General features: G+C 42.5%; 1 protein-coding gene across 20 annotated transcripts in view; it reads right to left on the bottom strand.

Annotated features, from left to right (window-relative positions):
• DLG2 (discs large MAGUK scaffold protein 2) overlaps positions 1-14,759 on the bottom strand; it is a 1,827,487-nt gene that overhangs the window by 48,146 nt on the left and 1,764,582 nt on the right. For all 20 annotated transcript variants that reach the window (XM_045293139.1, XM_045293148.1, XM_045293133.1 and 17 more), the window contains one exon: positions 9,835-9,910. In XM_045293139.1, coding sequence (XP_045149074.1) covers positions 9,835-9,910 — 76 coding nt within the window. The remainder of the gene's footprint in view (positions 1-9,834; positions 9,911-14,759) is intronic.

The following is a 14,759-nucleotide window of genomic DNA, read 5'->3' as shown; positions in this document are numbered from 1 at the left end:
GGGGTCTTAAAAGCTTGAAGATAAACAAGCGGCCATCAAGCTCAGAAGCAACAAAGCCCACATGGAAGAAGCACACCAGCCTGTGTGATCACGAGGTGTTGGTGCCATCAGGTATCAAAGAACAAAAATCTTATCATTGTGAATGAAAGGGAGTGGGGACCCAAAGCCCATCTGTAGGCAACTGGACATCCCCTTACGGAAGGGTCATGGGGAGGAGATAAGCCAGTCAGGGTGCAGTGTAGCAACGATGAAACACAACTTTCCTCTAGTTCCTAAATGCTTCCCCTCCACCCCCACTATCATGATCCCAATTCTACCTTACAAATCTGGCTAGACAAGAGGATGTACACTGGTACAGATAGGAACTGGAAATACAGAGAACCCAGGGTGGATGGTCCCTTGAGGACCAGTGGTGATATCGGGAGGGTGGAGGGAGGGTAGGGTAGAGAGGGAGAACCCATTACAAGGATCTGCGTATGGCCCCCTCCCTGGGGGACGGGTCAGATAGTGTAATAATAATTTATAAATTATCAAGGGTTCATGAGGGAGGAAGGGTGGTGGGGAGGGATGGAGAAAAAAGGGTGGGGGGGAGAGCTCTCGATACACGGAATCCAGGACAGATAAACCCCTCAGCAACAGTCATGGGAGTAGCCATACCAGGAGGGTGGGGGAGAAGGGGGAACCGTATCACAAAGATCCACATACAACACCCCACCTTGGGGGATGAACGGCAGAAATATGGGTGAAGGGAGACTGGATGGTGTTAGATGTGAAAATAATATTTTATCAGGGGTTCATGAGGGTGGGAGAGGGGAGGGAAAAAAGAGGAGCTGATAACAAGGGCTCAAACAGAAAGATGATGTTTTGAAAATGATGATGGCAACCTATGTACCAATGTGTCGGATATAATTGATGTAGGGATCAGGGATGTCAAACTGGTGGCCTCCAAGGTAAATTTTTGGGGCCCATGATGCTCTGAAGTAAAATGTAACAAGGGAATTGTGTATATGGTATTGCCTCAATCTCCCCTAAGAGCTATTTTGTTCATAACAATTTATATTTCATTTTATTTCAGAGCATTGTGGGCCACAAGAAATTACCTGTGGCCCGCAGGCTGCCAGTTTGACACCCCTAGTATGGATGATTATAGGAGTTGTAAGAGCTTCCAATAAAATGATTTATTAAGAAAACAAATTATAAAAAAGAAAAAATAGTGGCAGAATTGTCTCTCAAGCTAGAAATGTGAGCCCTGGACTCCTTTATTTCGGACATGTTGGGTAAAGAAGATGGTTAGGAAAAAAAAGAGGGAATCCCTCAAGTGAGGGAGATTAGCATAGCAGCCACACAGCAACCATACCAACAACACTCATGAAGACGGCATGGGAACGGATACCGTTTCGTCTTGTGACCCTGGCACGTGACTGGAGGAGCCCTGGTGGCACCGTGGGTTACCCTGCTCCCTGCCAGGTCAGAGGCCTGAAGCCACCGGCCACTCCTGCCAAGATGTACAGCCTCCCAGCCCACAGGCGCAGTTCTACTTGTGAGTCAGAACGGACCCGAGGGCGGTGAGAACCAGTGACTGCCACTGGGTAGCTGACCAGTGTCAGTATCTAACCAAGGTTTAGTAGAGCTGACTGTTGAACTGTGTGGTCTGCACGAGGCTCATCATCTCCAAGGGAACAGTGCACTGGCCACATAAAAACAAAACATGTTTAGTGTGAATATCATAAACCGCAACAACCACAGCAGGACTCATATGTAATGCTCCCTAGCAGCAGAGAAAGTCGTGACACTGCCGGAACAAGCTGAATTGTGTATCATGTACTGTACGGTGAGGTCTGCAGCTTTCAAGACAAATCTTTGCCACGGTCACGGAAGAAAATCTGTGAAGCCCTCGCTGCAACTAAAACAACAGCTGTGAAAACCTTTTGATTTTGAATTGAAAAGGCAGCTTTTATGTGTGTGCAGATTATCATACGCAATATGTGTTAATCAACTGAATGTTCTAAGTAAGCATCTGGGCCAACATGCTATTGTTAGTTCAGTGTTGGAGGAGTCGACAGTTATACACAGGTTTTTAGCTCCATAAGGAGTGGACCCCTAAACCCTGCATTGTTCAAGAAATCCCAAAGAAGAAGTGTTTGAATCTTAAGCATTTGAGTCACAGAGAAGATTCTACTTAGGATGATTAGACTTGCAGTTATAGATAATTACATAACGATTGAAGAAAAGCTTGAGTATTTCAACTCCCAGAAGGTTAGACATTAAATTTAGCTGGGGCAGCTATCCACTATCACCCATGAGGTGGTGGCAAGGGACAGACTCTCACGTGCATCCAGGAACTTGAAGCACAGCACAGAGGCCGTCTGACTGAATGTAACATCACTTACTCAGTGACTGCTAGGAAAATAGCACTGAAGGAAACCCAGCCTTGGACCTTTGCAATGGGTGGACTCCAGAGAACAGTGTGTGAACCAAGTGTTCTTCTACCACCCCAGCACGTGCACACCAAACTGTTCACACAGCAGGCAAGCCTCAATTATCCTATGGGTGAGGATTTAGTTTCACGAAAGCACCACCCACCGATGTTGGGTCTTGAATTTTGCTGCTATCATATGTAAATACTAACTCTGCATGATTGATATGTAATAGATACTTTGTTTTACTTCATACATAATGAAAGTTAAAAGCAGAAGGCATTTATAACGGCTTCCTGCAGCTCTCTGTTAGTATACACGTCAATAGGGTTGTGAGAATTTAATGAGCAAAAAGTTAAGGTTGGAACAATGCCTGGTTTATACATCACCTTGAATAAATGCTAGCTATTTTGTTACTACATTTTAAGGATATTAATCAAGGTCAATTCCTTCATTTGCCAAATGTGAATGCTGCTGGTTACTGAAAGGTGGGTGGCCACAGGCATTCGTTTGACCCTTGGGCTGCAGTGGACGAATGGGGGAACTTGTTATCTTTAACACAGTTGTTATCCCACGGAGGAGTAATCGTAGCTGCATGGCCTTTCCCCCTTCTAACAATACTTTGACCTTGTGCTCCTAGCACTCAACTGCGAGCCTGTGGGCCTGGTAGATGTTCAAAAGGGGCCTTCTCCATGAATAAGGAGAACTATCACTCACATAGACTACTCGCTCCTTGTTTATCAATGCATTCATGCTTCATGGCAGGTGGGCACAAAGCAATTTTAGAGAGACATTGGCTTGTTGGGACCTTTCAAGAAACACAACCATTCACTTCAAAATGCCCACCTAGCAGGTTCAACAAAGGACAGTGAAGTCTTTACAGGGGTTCCTGAAGCTCCCCAAACGGGAGGGCTGAATGGCACATCTGCAAGCTCTCTGCTCTTTCGAGTGAGAGAAACTCCTTTCTACCGAGAGGGCTTGTGATGGATACATAGGAACTAGCCACAGGGACAGCTTTCCCTCTGAACGTGTGGCACCCAGATTTCCCAGAACTCTGTAAACAGCCCGAAACCATTTGCATGACAAGTTATCACGACTGGGATTACAGGGTGTTTCCCATAGGGCCCTCAATGTTGCTGACACATACTAATCACTCTAGTTACATGGGAATCTCATATCACTTTTACCTTTAAAGGGCCATATGTGCACAAAATTGTATCCATCACCATCTTTGGTCATTATATATTTTTTTATGTTAGGTGCACAGTGCTTATTAGATCATGCTAGATGGATGGGTTGATAAGGAGCGTTGTGCAGAGAGGTTCTTGAGAAGGAGAATCATGATTTGGTTTAATCAGAGCCTACTCTTCCCTGAGGTGAGGAGCCTTGGTGGTAGTGGGTCACCAAGCGCAAGTTCAGCAGTTCTCCTCTGTCCTATGCGGTCACTGTGAGGAAGAATCGACTTGCCTGGTTTGGAGAGTTTGTCCCTTAGGTCAGTTTGTCACATCTTAATGAAGCATTTGGTATGCAAGTATTTTGCTATTCCATTTCACAAAGGAGTCTCAGATGACATGACCAATGGCATAGTAAGATGGCAGTAATGTATGTGTTGACTGCTGAGGCTGGAAGGTATGTAGCAACATGTGACAATTTGTTTAGCAAGGTGAAGTTCAAGCATTCTGCTTTTCCCTAGACTGTTGCACTGGGCTGGGCATGAAAGACATCTTGGAAACATTCTTTAAACAAAGAACACAGTGCACCAAATGAACATCATCTAGACAGGTCACGTAATTCCTGTGAACCTGTCTCCTCATCTGTCCAATGGATAAAGCACCCTGCAAATATATTCTTGCTAGTATCCACAAAGAGTTTCTGAATCCCAGAGGAAGAGTGGATTTACCCCAACCACCTTTCTGCATGCAGCCCTGGGAATCAGTCTAAAATTGGTCTTCATTTTAAAAAAGTTAGTGACAATTGTATATTTGCTGCACCTTGGATTAGATTTTTAGGTCAGCGGTTATTTCGGTACCATGCATGCAATTTCTAACAGCACACAGCAATTATCTAAAGCTGGCAGGAGGACAAATTTATTGGGAAGGTAACTGCTTGAGGTTGGGTGCATAAACAGTCACACACTTTTAATTTCTTTGTCTCTGCTTGTATGTATAGAAAACACAAAGTCTATTTATTAAAGGAAATAACCCTCAGACGAGGGAAACAAAAGACAGCAATAAACTGTTAAGTTTTCCAAACATACAGACTGTGTTTCTAACACTTCTAAAAGTTTCTCAGAAAAATCCCTGTATCTGTTAATTCTAAACCACATTCCTTGCCTGCAATGAATTTGCAGTCTACTCTCTAGCCTTTATTATTGCTGTTGTGCTTGTGATAGGATCTAGTCAACACTGAATCAAGGAAGGTTGCTGCTTTCAGATCCAGAGTTAGGTTCTGAAATTAGACAGTCTTGTCTATTTTTATATTCCTTTCAAAAATGAATAGACAAAGCAATTAAATATTTTTGTGAACAGTAGAAACATACTGGAAGCCTTGCTGAAGCTCTTTTGAGTCACTGTGTGATCTTTCATTAAAAAAAGACTTCCTCCCCACATATAAACAGTATGCAGTTGAAAAGGAGCAAGATCTACACTATTTCTGACTTGGTTAAGAGCCTGCCTGTGATTATAGTAGTAAGTCAGGGTACTGGACAGTTACTTCTGTACTTTCTAGTCCTGATATTCTCGTGGGATAGTTAAAAATGGTTACACAGTAAGATTTTTCAAGCTCTAAGGTGTAACTCTGGGCCTTTTACCAGAAAGAATTTATTCATGAATAACTCCAAAAGTAAAAATGGGATTTGAGCCAAATTTTCTGAATAGTACTTACATTCTGAATAATGGGGGGTGAGGGGGCGAGATTTAACAAAAGACCAGTGTTCTCCCCCATGAAACTGCTATTTATATAACTGCAACTGGTACATTTCCTATTTATATTGCTTGACATCACTAATTGAATGGATAGACTTAAATGCCCACATTTGGTTCAAGCATAAATTCACATTAGTTAGCAGAACCTGGCCCCGAATGATGCTTAAGGGAGGGTACATAACTCCTCACAAAGGTATTATTAACTTCAGCTTCCTCATCTGTAAAACCATAACTTATCTCACAGGGTTACTGTAAGAAGGGCATGAGCAATGCCAGTAGAATTAATCTGCTGAAATAAAGCAGTTCATAAAAGTTCAGGGTCACTGGCAGACTGAGTGCAAAGCAGTGGCCTTGTAATTGCTAAAGGCCATTTTATACTATGGAATAGAAGGCAAGAACCATCAAGATTTGCAGCCAATGGGGGCAGAGGGTTGAGATTATTTCTGCGGTGCTTCACCCTCTCTGCCCACAAGAGCCAGCAGGTTGTTCTCGCCATCAGAATAAAAGGTGACCTGCAACTTTAGTACTAGACTTACTTCTGGGAAGTTGTTCATTCGAGCTTTATCAGAGGGAAACATGTAGGTGGGTGGGAACAGCAAAGAGATGAACTAATATTACAGGTACTCTACATAGTTCTCTCTTAATCTGATTCCCATGTTTACATCTGTAGGTAAGGCTTAGATACAGAAACTCTGTTAGAAGTTGTTTTGTCTGATACTAAACTTTCTCTCCATGCCTGTGCATCTCAAGCTGCACCATGTAGAAGGGACATGTCTGGGGAGCTTGTTAACATATAGAGTCCTCATCCCTGGACATAGTGATTCCACAGGGTTGAGGTTTATCCTACACATTTTTAATAAGAATCTCAGATAATTCTGTTGTAGATGGCCTAGTCAATAAATTTTTGTTTCCCTACCAAGTATGTTTTCTGGTTTATTCTCTTCTCTCTAGTCTATAAGCTTGCCTCCCTTGGGAAATGTATCCCACACTGTAGCAGAGTGATCTGCTAACACTGCCCTCACGGTCTCGCCTCAGATCGCCCTCAGCATTAGCCTGACATGCATTTTGTACTTAAGAAACATTCGCTTTCTCTGGTCCCCAGCCCCCGCCACCCTGCCGAAATACACCATGCTGTTTCCTACAATATTCTTTTGATCCTTCAAGGTTCATTTGGATACCTTTTCCCAGTTTCCCTATGAGCTCCAAGAAAGGTTTGCATGTTCTGGATCTGATTCCAAATTGTATCTTGCCCTCAACTCTTGCTCACCAGATGCTATTTGCTGGCATATTTTTTTGCCTCAGACTCTTTTGACCCATAAAGCTAAGTAACTGTCATATTTGTAATGTATTTCCATTGCCAGTAAGTCCTTGACCCACAGAAGAGCCTCAAAAAGTCTGTTTCCCAATTTAATAAAACTGGAAAAAATCAGAAGAGTACAATGAAGAAGATAATGTATTATGCCTCAATTTATCATATTTCCTCTAACACTGATTACATGGAAGCTTTAGCTTAATTAGGTGATGAAAATGACCTTGGATTTGAAAACGTTTGCCATTTATTTTTCCTCCTGGAGAGGAGGTTGACCAGTCAAGTGTCAACATGTACAGTATTTTTAAAAGTGCCTTACATATATAATGAAGCTGGAAAAGGGTGCATAGGTGTAAAAACTAAAAATAAATAAATAAGATGAGGAGGTTTTATCAGATATAAATGACACTGAATTTGGCCTATCGGGTCATAGATGAACTTGGTCGTGCCTACAGCAGTATGTTGTTAGGTCCAGGACAGAGAGGGGACTAGAGAAGCCACTTGAGTTGGCAGTTCTTCTTAGGCTGGGCTAGTCACTCTGGAGAATGACCTGGGTACATGGCCCTATTTTGGCTACCCTGAAATAGCAGGCTGTCTACAAACCACACGAGAAGAACTGGAAGGTGCAAGATCAGTTAGGAAAGTGTTAGAGGGCAGGGACAGGAGCTGTTCTTGATGCCCCAGAGTATGGCTTTCCCTCTGTGGATCTGAGTAGGCATTTGAACTCACTCCCTTGCTGTGACCATTCAAAGTCTGGTGCTACTAAAGAGCTTTCTTTGCTCGCAGGACCGGACTCTCCCCTTGAAATGCAGCATGCTACTATGAAGCTGTTACACAGCAACCCCCATTCCTCATCCTGGGAAGTAAACCTGGTTCCGATTTTGCTAACAACACAATGGGTGTCAAATCACTTTTTTGATAAATGGCACACAATGGCAGGCTCTGCTACTAACACTGTCCCTGAGAAAGGAGGCTTAGTTTTTTCATCTGTAAATGACATAACTGGAGTTACTGGCCACATGGAAATTTCCAAGACTTGATCAAGCAGCACTCAGATTTCTCAGTGTCAGCTCTAGCTTGATTCTGGTTGATAAGTGGTCCTGCCAGCAGGGGCCTGCTAGCACCGTAACTTCTTTTCTCTACCTTCTCCCTCACAGTTTCTTCTCTTAAAGGAAGCTTGAGAAACAGGATGATACTAGGAATCGTTAGATCAAACTTCCTAGGATGGTGGTTCTCCTTGGAAGCAGTTTGCTATTTTCCGGCAGATGTTCAGAACCTGACGTCTAGAATATTGCAAGAGTGTTTTCCTTCCGATCTCTGACTGTTACTCTCTTCTTTGAATCCATCATTCAGAACACCACTCTGTTCACTCACTTCTACTTGGTCTAAGAAGTTCACACCTTCCTAACTATATGGAAAGACATCCCAGGCTTATGAATGGGAAGATTCAGTAGAGTGAAGATGGCAGTATTCCCCCCAAATGATCTCTGCATTTAATGGAATTCCAATCGGACTCTTCGCTGACATTGGTGAGTTTATGCTGAAATTTAAGGAAGCCAGAGGAGTCTAGAGAGCTTTGGAAACACACACACACACACACTCATTACAAAGCCACATTATTCAAGACAGTGTAGTTCTGACATCCAGATAGAACAAAGAGTTCAGAAATAGACTCATGCTTATGGTCAACTGATTTTTGACAAGGTCGTCAAGATCATTCAGTGGGAAGGGTCAGAGGTGCTTCAAAAAATTCATGAAACTATTCCATTTATCTTTCAAGTCTATTTTTAAATGAATTTTTTGAAGTCATTGCATAATCTTTTCAACAAATGGTTTTGGGATAACTGGACAGGAACATATAAAAGAATGAAATTGGAATCCTACCGAACATCAATCACACACACACACAAAATAGACCAAAGACTTAAATGTTCAGAACTAAAATGATGAAATCTGTAGAAGAAAACATGGGCGTAAGTCTTGATAGCTTTGGGTTATGCGATAGCTCAGAAACCTTTTATACATTTCACATCATCAAATTAAAAATTAAAAACAAGATGAAAACCTCTGTGCTCCAATGGACACAAACGAGAGAGGGAAATGGTAACCCACAGCGTGGGACAGAGTATTTGCAAATCATACAGGGAAGAAATGCCTAGCATCCAGAAACAAAACGAAGTATTGACAACCGATTATAAAAATCAAACAAATGATCTGAAGAGAGATATTTCCAAATAAGATACTGGCCATTTATATAAGTACTTGAAGAGGTGCTCAGCATAATTAGGAAAATTCTTATCAAGCCACGATGACATACCAGTTAAGACCCCCCAGGATGGCTCTTACCAACGTCATGGCAAAGATGAAAACCAGTGCCACCTCTTTGGGAAATAGGCATTTACTCAAATTTTAGAGTTATCATATACTTTCCACAAAAATGTTCATAGCACCATTCGTCATAATAGCACCACGGTGGAAACAGTGCAAATGCCCATCAACTGATAAACAAATAAGTAAAATATGGTATACCCATGAACTGTTACTTGGCAATAAAAAGGGACTTCAGGACTGATGCATGCAAACAGATGATTGAAGTCAATCAGAAAAGACCATGAAGTGTGTGATCCTATTTACAAGACGTACTGAGAATGGAGGGAGATGGAAAGGAGATGAGTGATTGTGAGTGGAGAGAAGGGATCTTTTTGGAATCATGAAAATGTTCTGAAATTGATGGTGACGATAGTGCCATAATTCTCACTGTACTGAAACCACGGATTTGATATTCTAGGTGAATGAATGATATGTTAAGGTCTCATGAAGGCTGTTATTAAATATTTATAGTTAAACTTTGCTAATTTTTCTTTTGTTATGTCTGTCACAACAATCCGTGTATTCATTTACTTATTGCCATGTAGAGTTCCATGGCCGCTGTCTAAAGTAACCCATTCTTTTGAAACATGTTAATTTTCATTTATGTTTTTCTTCTTGACTCTCATCGTTGTATTGGTTAACCACGAGTTTTACCCCCATATCTAACATATTTACTATAAATTTACTTCTTCTAAAATGTCACTTGTTTACGAAAGTCTAATAGCTGTCTGTGTGTTTGCTACTGCAAGTCTAAAACTTATTTATATTTAAATCTACGGTAACCAAGACAATATTTACATTCTCTCGTACTTACCCCTTTTGAATCAATCACTCCGGGTTTTGCATTAAACTTTACTGTCTTCAATCGGGCACGCTCCTTTCGTTCCACCCTAAAGAAAAGAGAGTCGATTACACGACAAAGCATTTTTGACAGGGACGGTGGGCAACCCCACACACGGTCTCTGAGTGTGGTCATCTTTTGGGGAAGGGACATCTCATCGCTCTCTCACTGCCTAGCTGGAGGGGTGGCAGTGCTGTCGCTGTGGTTAGCAGCCCACCATCTCCACCACAGCGCACCTCACGCATGCTCTAAAATGCTTCTGTTCCTGGATTCATGGTAATGTCCTGAGGGACTGTGTCCCTGCTGCAGCCCCTTTGAAATGCACTGTGTTACATGTAGTGAGCATTACCTTCTTTGGAAGGAACAAAAGGGGGAAAAGCTAGTCGTTGCTATGTAAACGCATACATGAATCAATCAAATTCTACTTCCCTTTGTTTCCTTCCTCTTTTCCAGTGGTTCTCAACCTTCCTACTGCCGCGACCCTTTAATACAGTTCATGTTGTGGTGACCCCCAACCATAACTTTATTTTTGTTGCTACTTCCTAACTGTCATTTTGCTGCTCTTATGAACCAGGCGACCCTGGTGAAAGGGGTTGCAATCCACAGGTTGAAAACCACTGCTCTTTCGTCTAAGAACACTAAACATATTTAGCTTCATTTCAAATCTAAGCAGACATATAAGCTTACATTTCCCCTTCTCCATATGATGTTCTCCTATCATCTCTGCTAATTCCTTACTTTTACATGTTACTTCATTCATTGAATGCCTGCCATGCACTAGGCATGGAGCTGGGGAGCAGAGAAATATTTTTTAAGAGCAAGACTACAAAGAGCTACTAGCAATGAACTTGTAGAGAGGGACAGAGATGTACACAGTGAATAACAATACTCTAGATAAGACTGCTGATGGAGACTGCCATCTCTTGAGAAGGTGGAAAGGATGGTTGGAGAGCCCTGGGGTAGACTTCTGAGAGGAGGTGTCAATCTACCCGATACTTGAAAGATGGTAGAAAAAGGGAGGAGCACAATGGAAAGCCACATGCACACTGTAAGATTCATATATGCGGTATATAAAAGGCTGTGTGGTGAGACCTTCATGAATGCCCTACCATGCTGACTTAGTTCCCACCTCCCACGTGGGGAGTTCTCATGTGTTCTTAGAGTAGGAACGTTCCCCTGCCATTGAGCTGATTTTGACTCCGTGACTCGATAAGAAAGTTGAATTGCTCCTTAGGGTTTCAAAGAGTAAATCTTCTTAGGGAAATAGACAGCGTCCTCTTTCTTTTACAGAGCAGCTAGCTGGTGGGTTTGAACCACTGACCTTGCACTAAGCAGTTCAAATGCTTACTTAACCCTCTAGGGCTCCTTTAGTAGGGGAGAAGAACTGGGGAAATGACAGAATCTGATGTGCATTTTAAACACTGATCCTGATGGAGGTGGAGAGAAGGAACAGAAGCAAAAGGTTTATATAGAAGCTATTGCTATAACACAGACAATAACTAGTGGTTTATTTAGAAGCTATTGCTATAACACAGACAGGCAATAACTAGGAATGACAATGGAGTTGGTAACCAAGTAGAGCTTCAGAAATATTAAGAAAATAAAATTGGCAGGTATGGTGTATGTTTGAATGCTGGGGAATATAAATTTCTCCCCCCACCCCCTTTTTTGGAAGCCTCTCCATTGATACCCGATACCACAGCAATTGATTATCTCTTGGATTCTGTGGGTTTATGTTTGCATTTTCACACACAAAGGTGTGTATTCCTTCAGAGCAAGCCCACGTGTCAGTCTACAGCACAAAGAAAACTTTAGCACATACCCAGTGCTATCAAATAATTTTCAACTCATAGAGACACTGTCGGACATGGTGGAATGAGCCCCTGGGGTTTCAGAGAAGTAGGCGGCCCCATCTCTTCCCTGTGGAACAGCTGTAGGTTTGAACCACCAACCTTTGGGTTATTAGCCAGACACTGTTAACCACTGTGCTACCAGGGATCCTTATCATTGTTGACTTAAATTCCATTTAATGCATTTCTGGAGCAAGACTTTTATTTAAACATGCTTAACTTTAGTTTGAAAAGTGGGGGAAGGAGATAGATTAAAAATCCAAATCCCCCAAAGTGAAATAGTTTTTGAAGCCTACCGGATCTTGTGTATATCTGTAATTAAGAACATATTTCTTTTTAATGGAGAGAGTTACGAGTCACCGAAACACAGTGGGGCTCAGGGTTTCTATAGTTACAGAATGGAATTCAGAATATATTCATTTTAGTGTTAGCAGAATATTTGAGTGGAAACAGCTGAACCAAAAATTTCAAACCTAACCTTAGATATTAATGCAATATGTTTCTGCTTGTGCCCAACACACGACCATTGGGAGAAGGTAGTGTGCCAAGTAGAAACACGTTCCCTGAGAAAATGCCTGCTTTGAGTGGCATCTACTTTGCTCATTTTTAAGCCAAGTACAAATGCTAGTTCATGTTCATCTCATTGGAGTCTTCTAAAACTGTGGTAGCACCCCGATGCTGTCCTGGCCACTTTTACAATAAGCAGGCTATGATGGGCAACACTTTCATTGGATTAGGTCAGAAAGACTGTGGAATGCAAAGAATGTGCTCATTGGTTCTGGCCATAGGAAAGAAACTCTACTTAATCTCCCAGATCCTTTCTAGGCCCCAAACAGAGATAATATGAGGCGGAAGCCAGTATTCTTCTCTAAGAATTCTCTGGAAAGAGCATTCTAATTTTCCTTCCTGATATTTGTTAACCTTTTTCAATTTTCTTAAAAATTAAAAAAAAAGTAACCATTTTACTGGAGGGCTCTTACAAATCTTACAACAACGAATCAGTTAAAAGTATTAAGCACACTGTACACAGGTTGCCATCATTTCCAAACGAAAGGTTTTGGTAGGCCACTTTTTCTTGGCGTGATCCTTAGCTCTTCAAAGGCTGCAAACACGCTTAAGTCTGAAGATCAAGGATGTTCCTTTGAGGACGAATGTGGATCTGATTGAAGCCGTGGGATTCGCTGTTCCAGCTTATGCGTGTGGATTTTGGACGTTGAATAGGGAGGTTGTAGAAGAATGGCTGTATTTGAATTCCAGTGTTGGAGAGGATTGCTGACAGTTTCATGGACAAACAGGTCAGTTGTGGAGAAGTAAGGCCACAGTGCTTCTTGGAAGCAAGGTTGGTAACATTTTGACTTCTGTACTTTGGCTATGTTGTCAGGAGAAACCAGTCCCTGGAGTGGGACATCATGTTTAGTACAGTGGAAGCGCAGCACAGAAGAGGCAAGGCCCTCATGGATGTGGATTGATAACAGAGCCCAGCCCACCAATGGGCTGAGGCATGGCAATGACTGAGAATGGCAGGCAACCATGCAGTGGTGGTCACAGAATCACTGTGGGTCAGAGCTGACGCGATGACACCGACAGACAATAAAAGCATGTCTGGAGTTCTTTCAAACAAACAAATGGTAAGTCAAACACATAAGCATCCCTAATGCTTTTTATTGTTTAGGATTTGCGTTGCTTTATTATCAAGGGGACGTGATTCTTATTCACTTGCTGAGTGAAGAAAACCTGGAAACCTTTGCATCCTAATTAGTTCAAGTTTCATTACTAACGATGATTCAAATGGTGGGTGAGTGATACGGTCACACATGAAGTGCCTGCTCATTTACTTGATCTCATTGGGCCCCATTTTTTGGCTGGAGAAGCTGAGACTCGTAGCTTGATAACCAAGACCGTGGGAGAAACAGGGCATGAATGTGTATCCTCTGACAGCCAACTTTCAGTTTGGGAAACTACTCCAGGGCCTTCGATGCCTACCGTATCCTGTAGCAGTTCAACAAACATGGGGTTTTGGATGGGTCATTTGCAGTTTTTAAGGCCAATGCAGATGCCTGAAAGTTGGGACTGAGTTTTTCAGGGAAGAGAACCACCCCCCTCCCCGCCCTTTCCCACGTATCTCCATATCCTAAACTGCTTGAATGAAGACTGTCTTCACAATGTAATCTAAGTTAAATATCTAAGATTACATTACAAATTATTTCTCTTCTAAGCAGTTACTTGACATTCACTGAAACCTTATCATATTTGTGTTCCCTGGTCTGATCCATTCCCTATACACTCTAGGCCCACATTTATAGCTACGTGGGGCTCTCTCCAAACCTCTCTCCTTGGTATAGTTGGCTGTGGCTTCTTCCTTTATTCCTCACCTGCCTCGGCTCCTTCCTTTCTCCTAGCTTCTGGGATGCACATGGATAGATTGTCACCGGAATGAGAGAGTTGTGGCATAGGGCTCTAAAGAAAGCTGTCCCAACTTTTTTGGCACTAAAAGTCTGAAGAAAGGTAAACAGCCATCACTTGAGTGTGCACTAAGTAGTTTGAGTTATGCTCCGCACTTTCCCTGGATTAGCTCCAATCAGTACAACCATACAGAGTTTACCATGGAGCTGGGCACCTAACTGAGGTGTAACGAATGAGTGACTGTGTTGGACATTGATCTGGACGGCAAACAAATGCTCAGGGAGGTTAAGGGATGTGCCCAAACAAGTTCTGCTGACATTATTTTACTGAGCATGGATTCTTTGGGACACATCATATGAAGAAGGCCTTTAGGTCTGGACCTCCATACTAAGGCATGACTCAGTCTCCGAGCCAATGCCGACTCGTAGTGACCCTCTGGGGCAGCATAGAACTGCCCCTGTCCGACGTCTCCCTTCACCTACTTTTCTCTTGTCTGTCCTCCAGGGAGGAGTTTATATGTAGCTCCTTGTAATCAATCCCCACTTTCCAACCCACCCTCCCTCCACCCTCCCAGTATCGCTACTCACACCAGTGGTCCTGAAGGGGTCATCCGCCCTGGATTCCCTGTGTTTCTAGTTCCTATCT

The sequence above is a fragment of the Echinops telfairi genome, unplaced genomic scaffold, assembly GCF_000313985.2.
Source record: "Echinops telfairi isolate 266 unplaced genomic scaffold, ASM31398v2 ScPeMD7_1713;HRSCAF=2227, whole genome shotgun sequence".
NCBI lineage: Eukaryota > Metazoa > Chordata > Mammalia > Afrosoricida > Tenrecidae > Echinops > Echinops telfairi.
The sequence above is the reverse complement of the archived record's forward strand: the minus strand, read 5'-3'. Positions and strand labels throughout refer to the sequence as shown.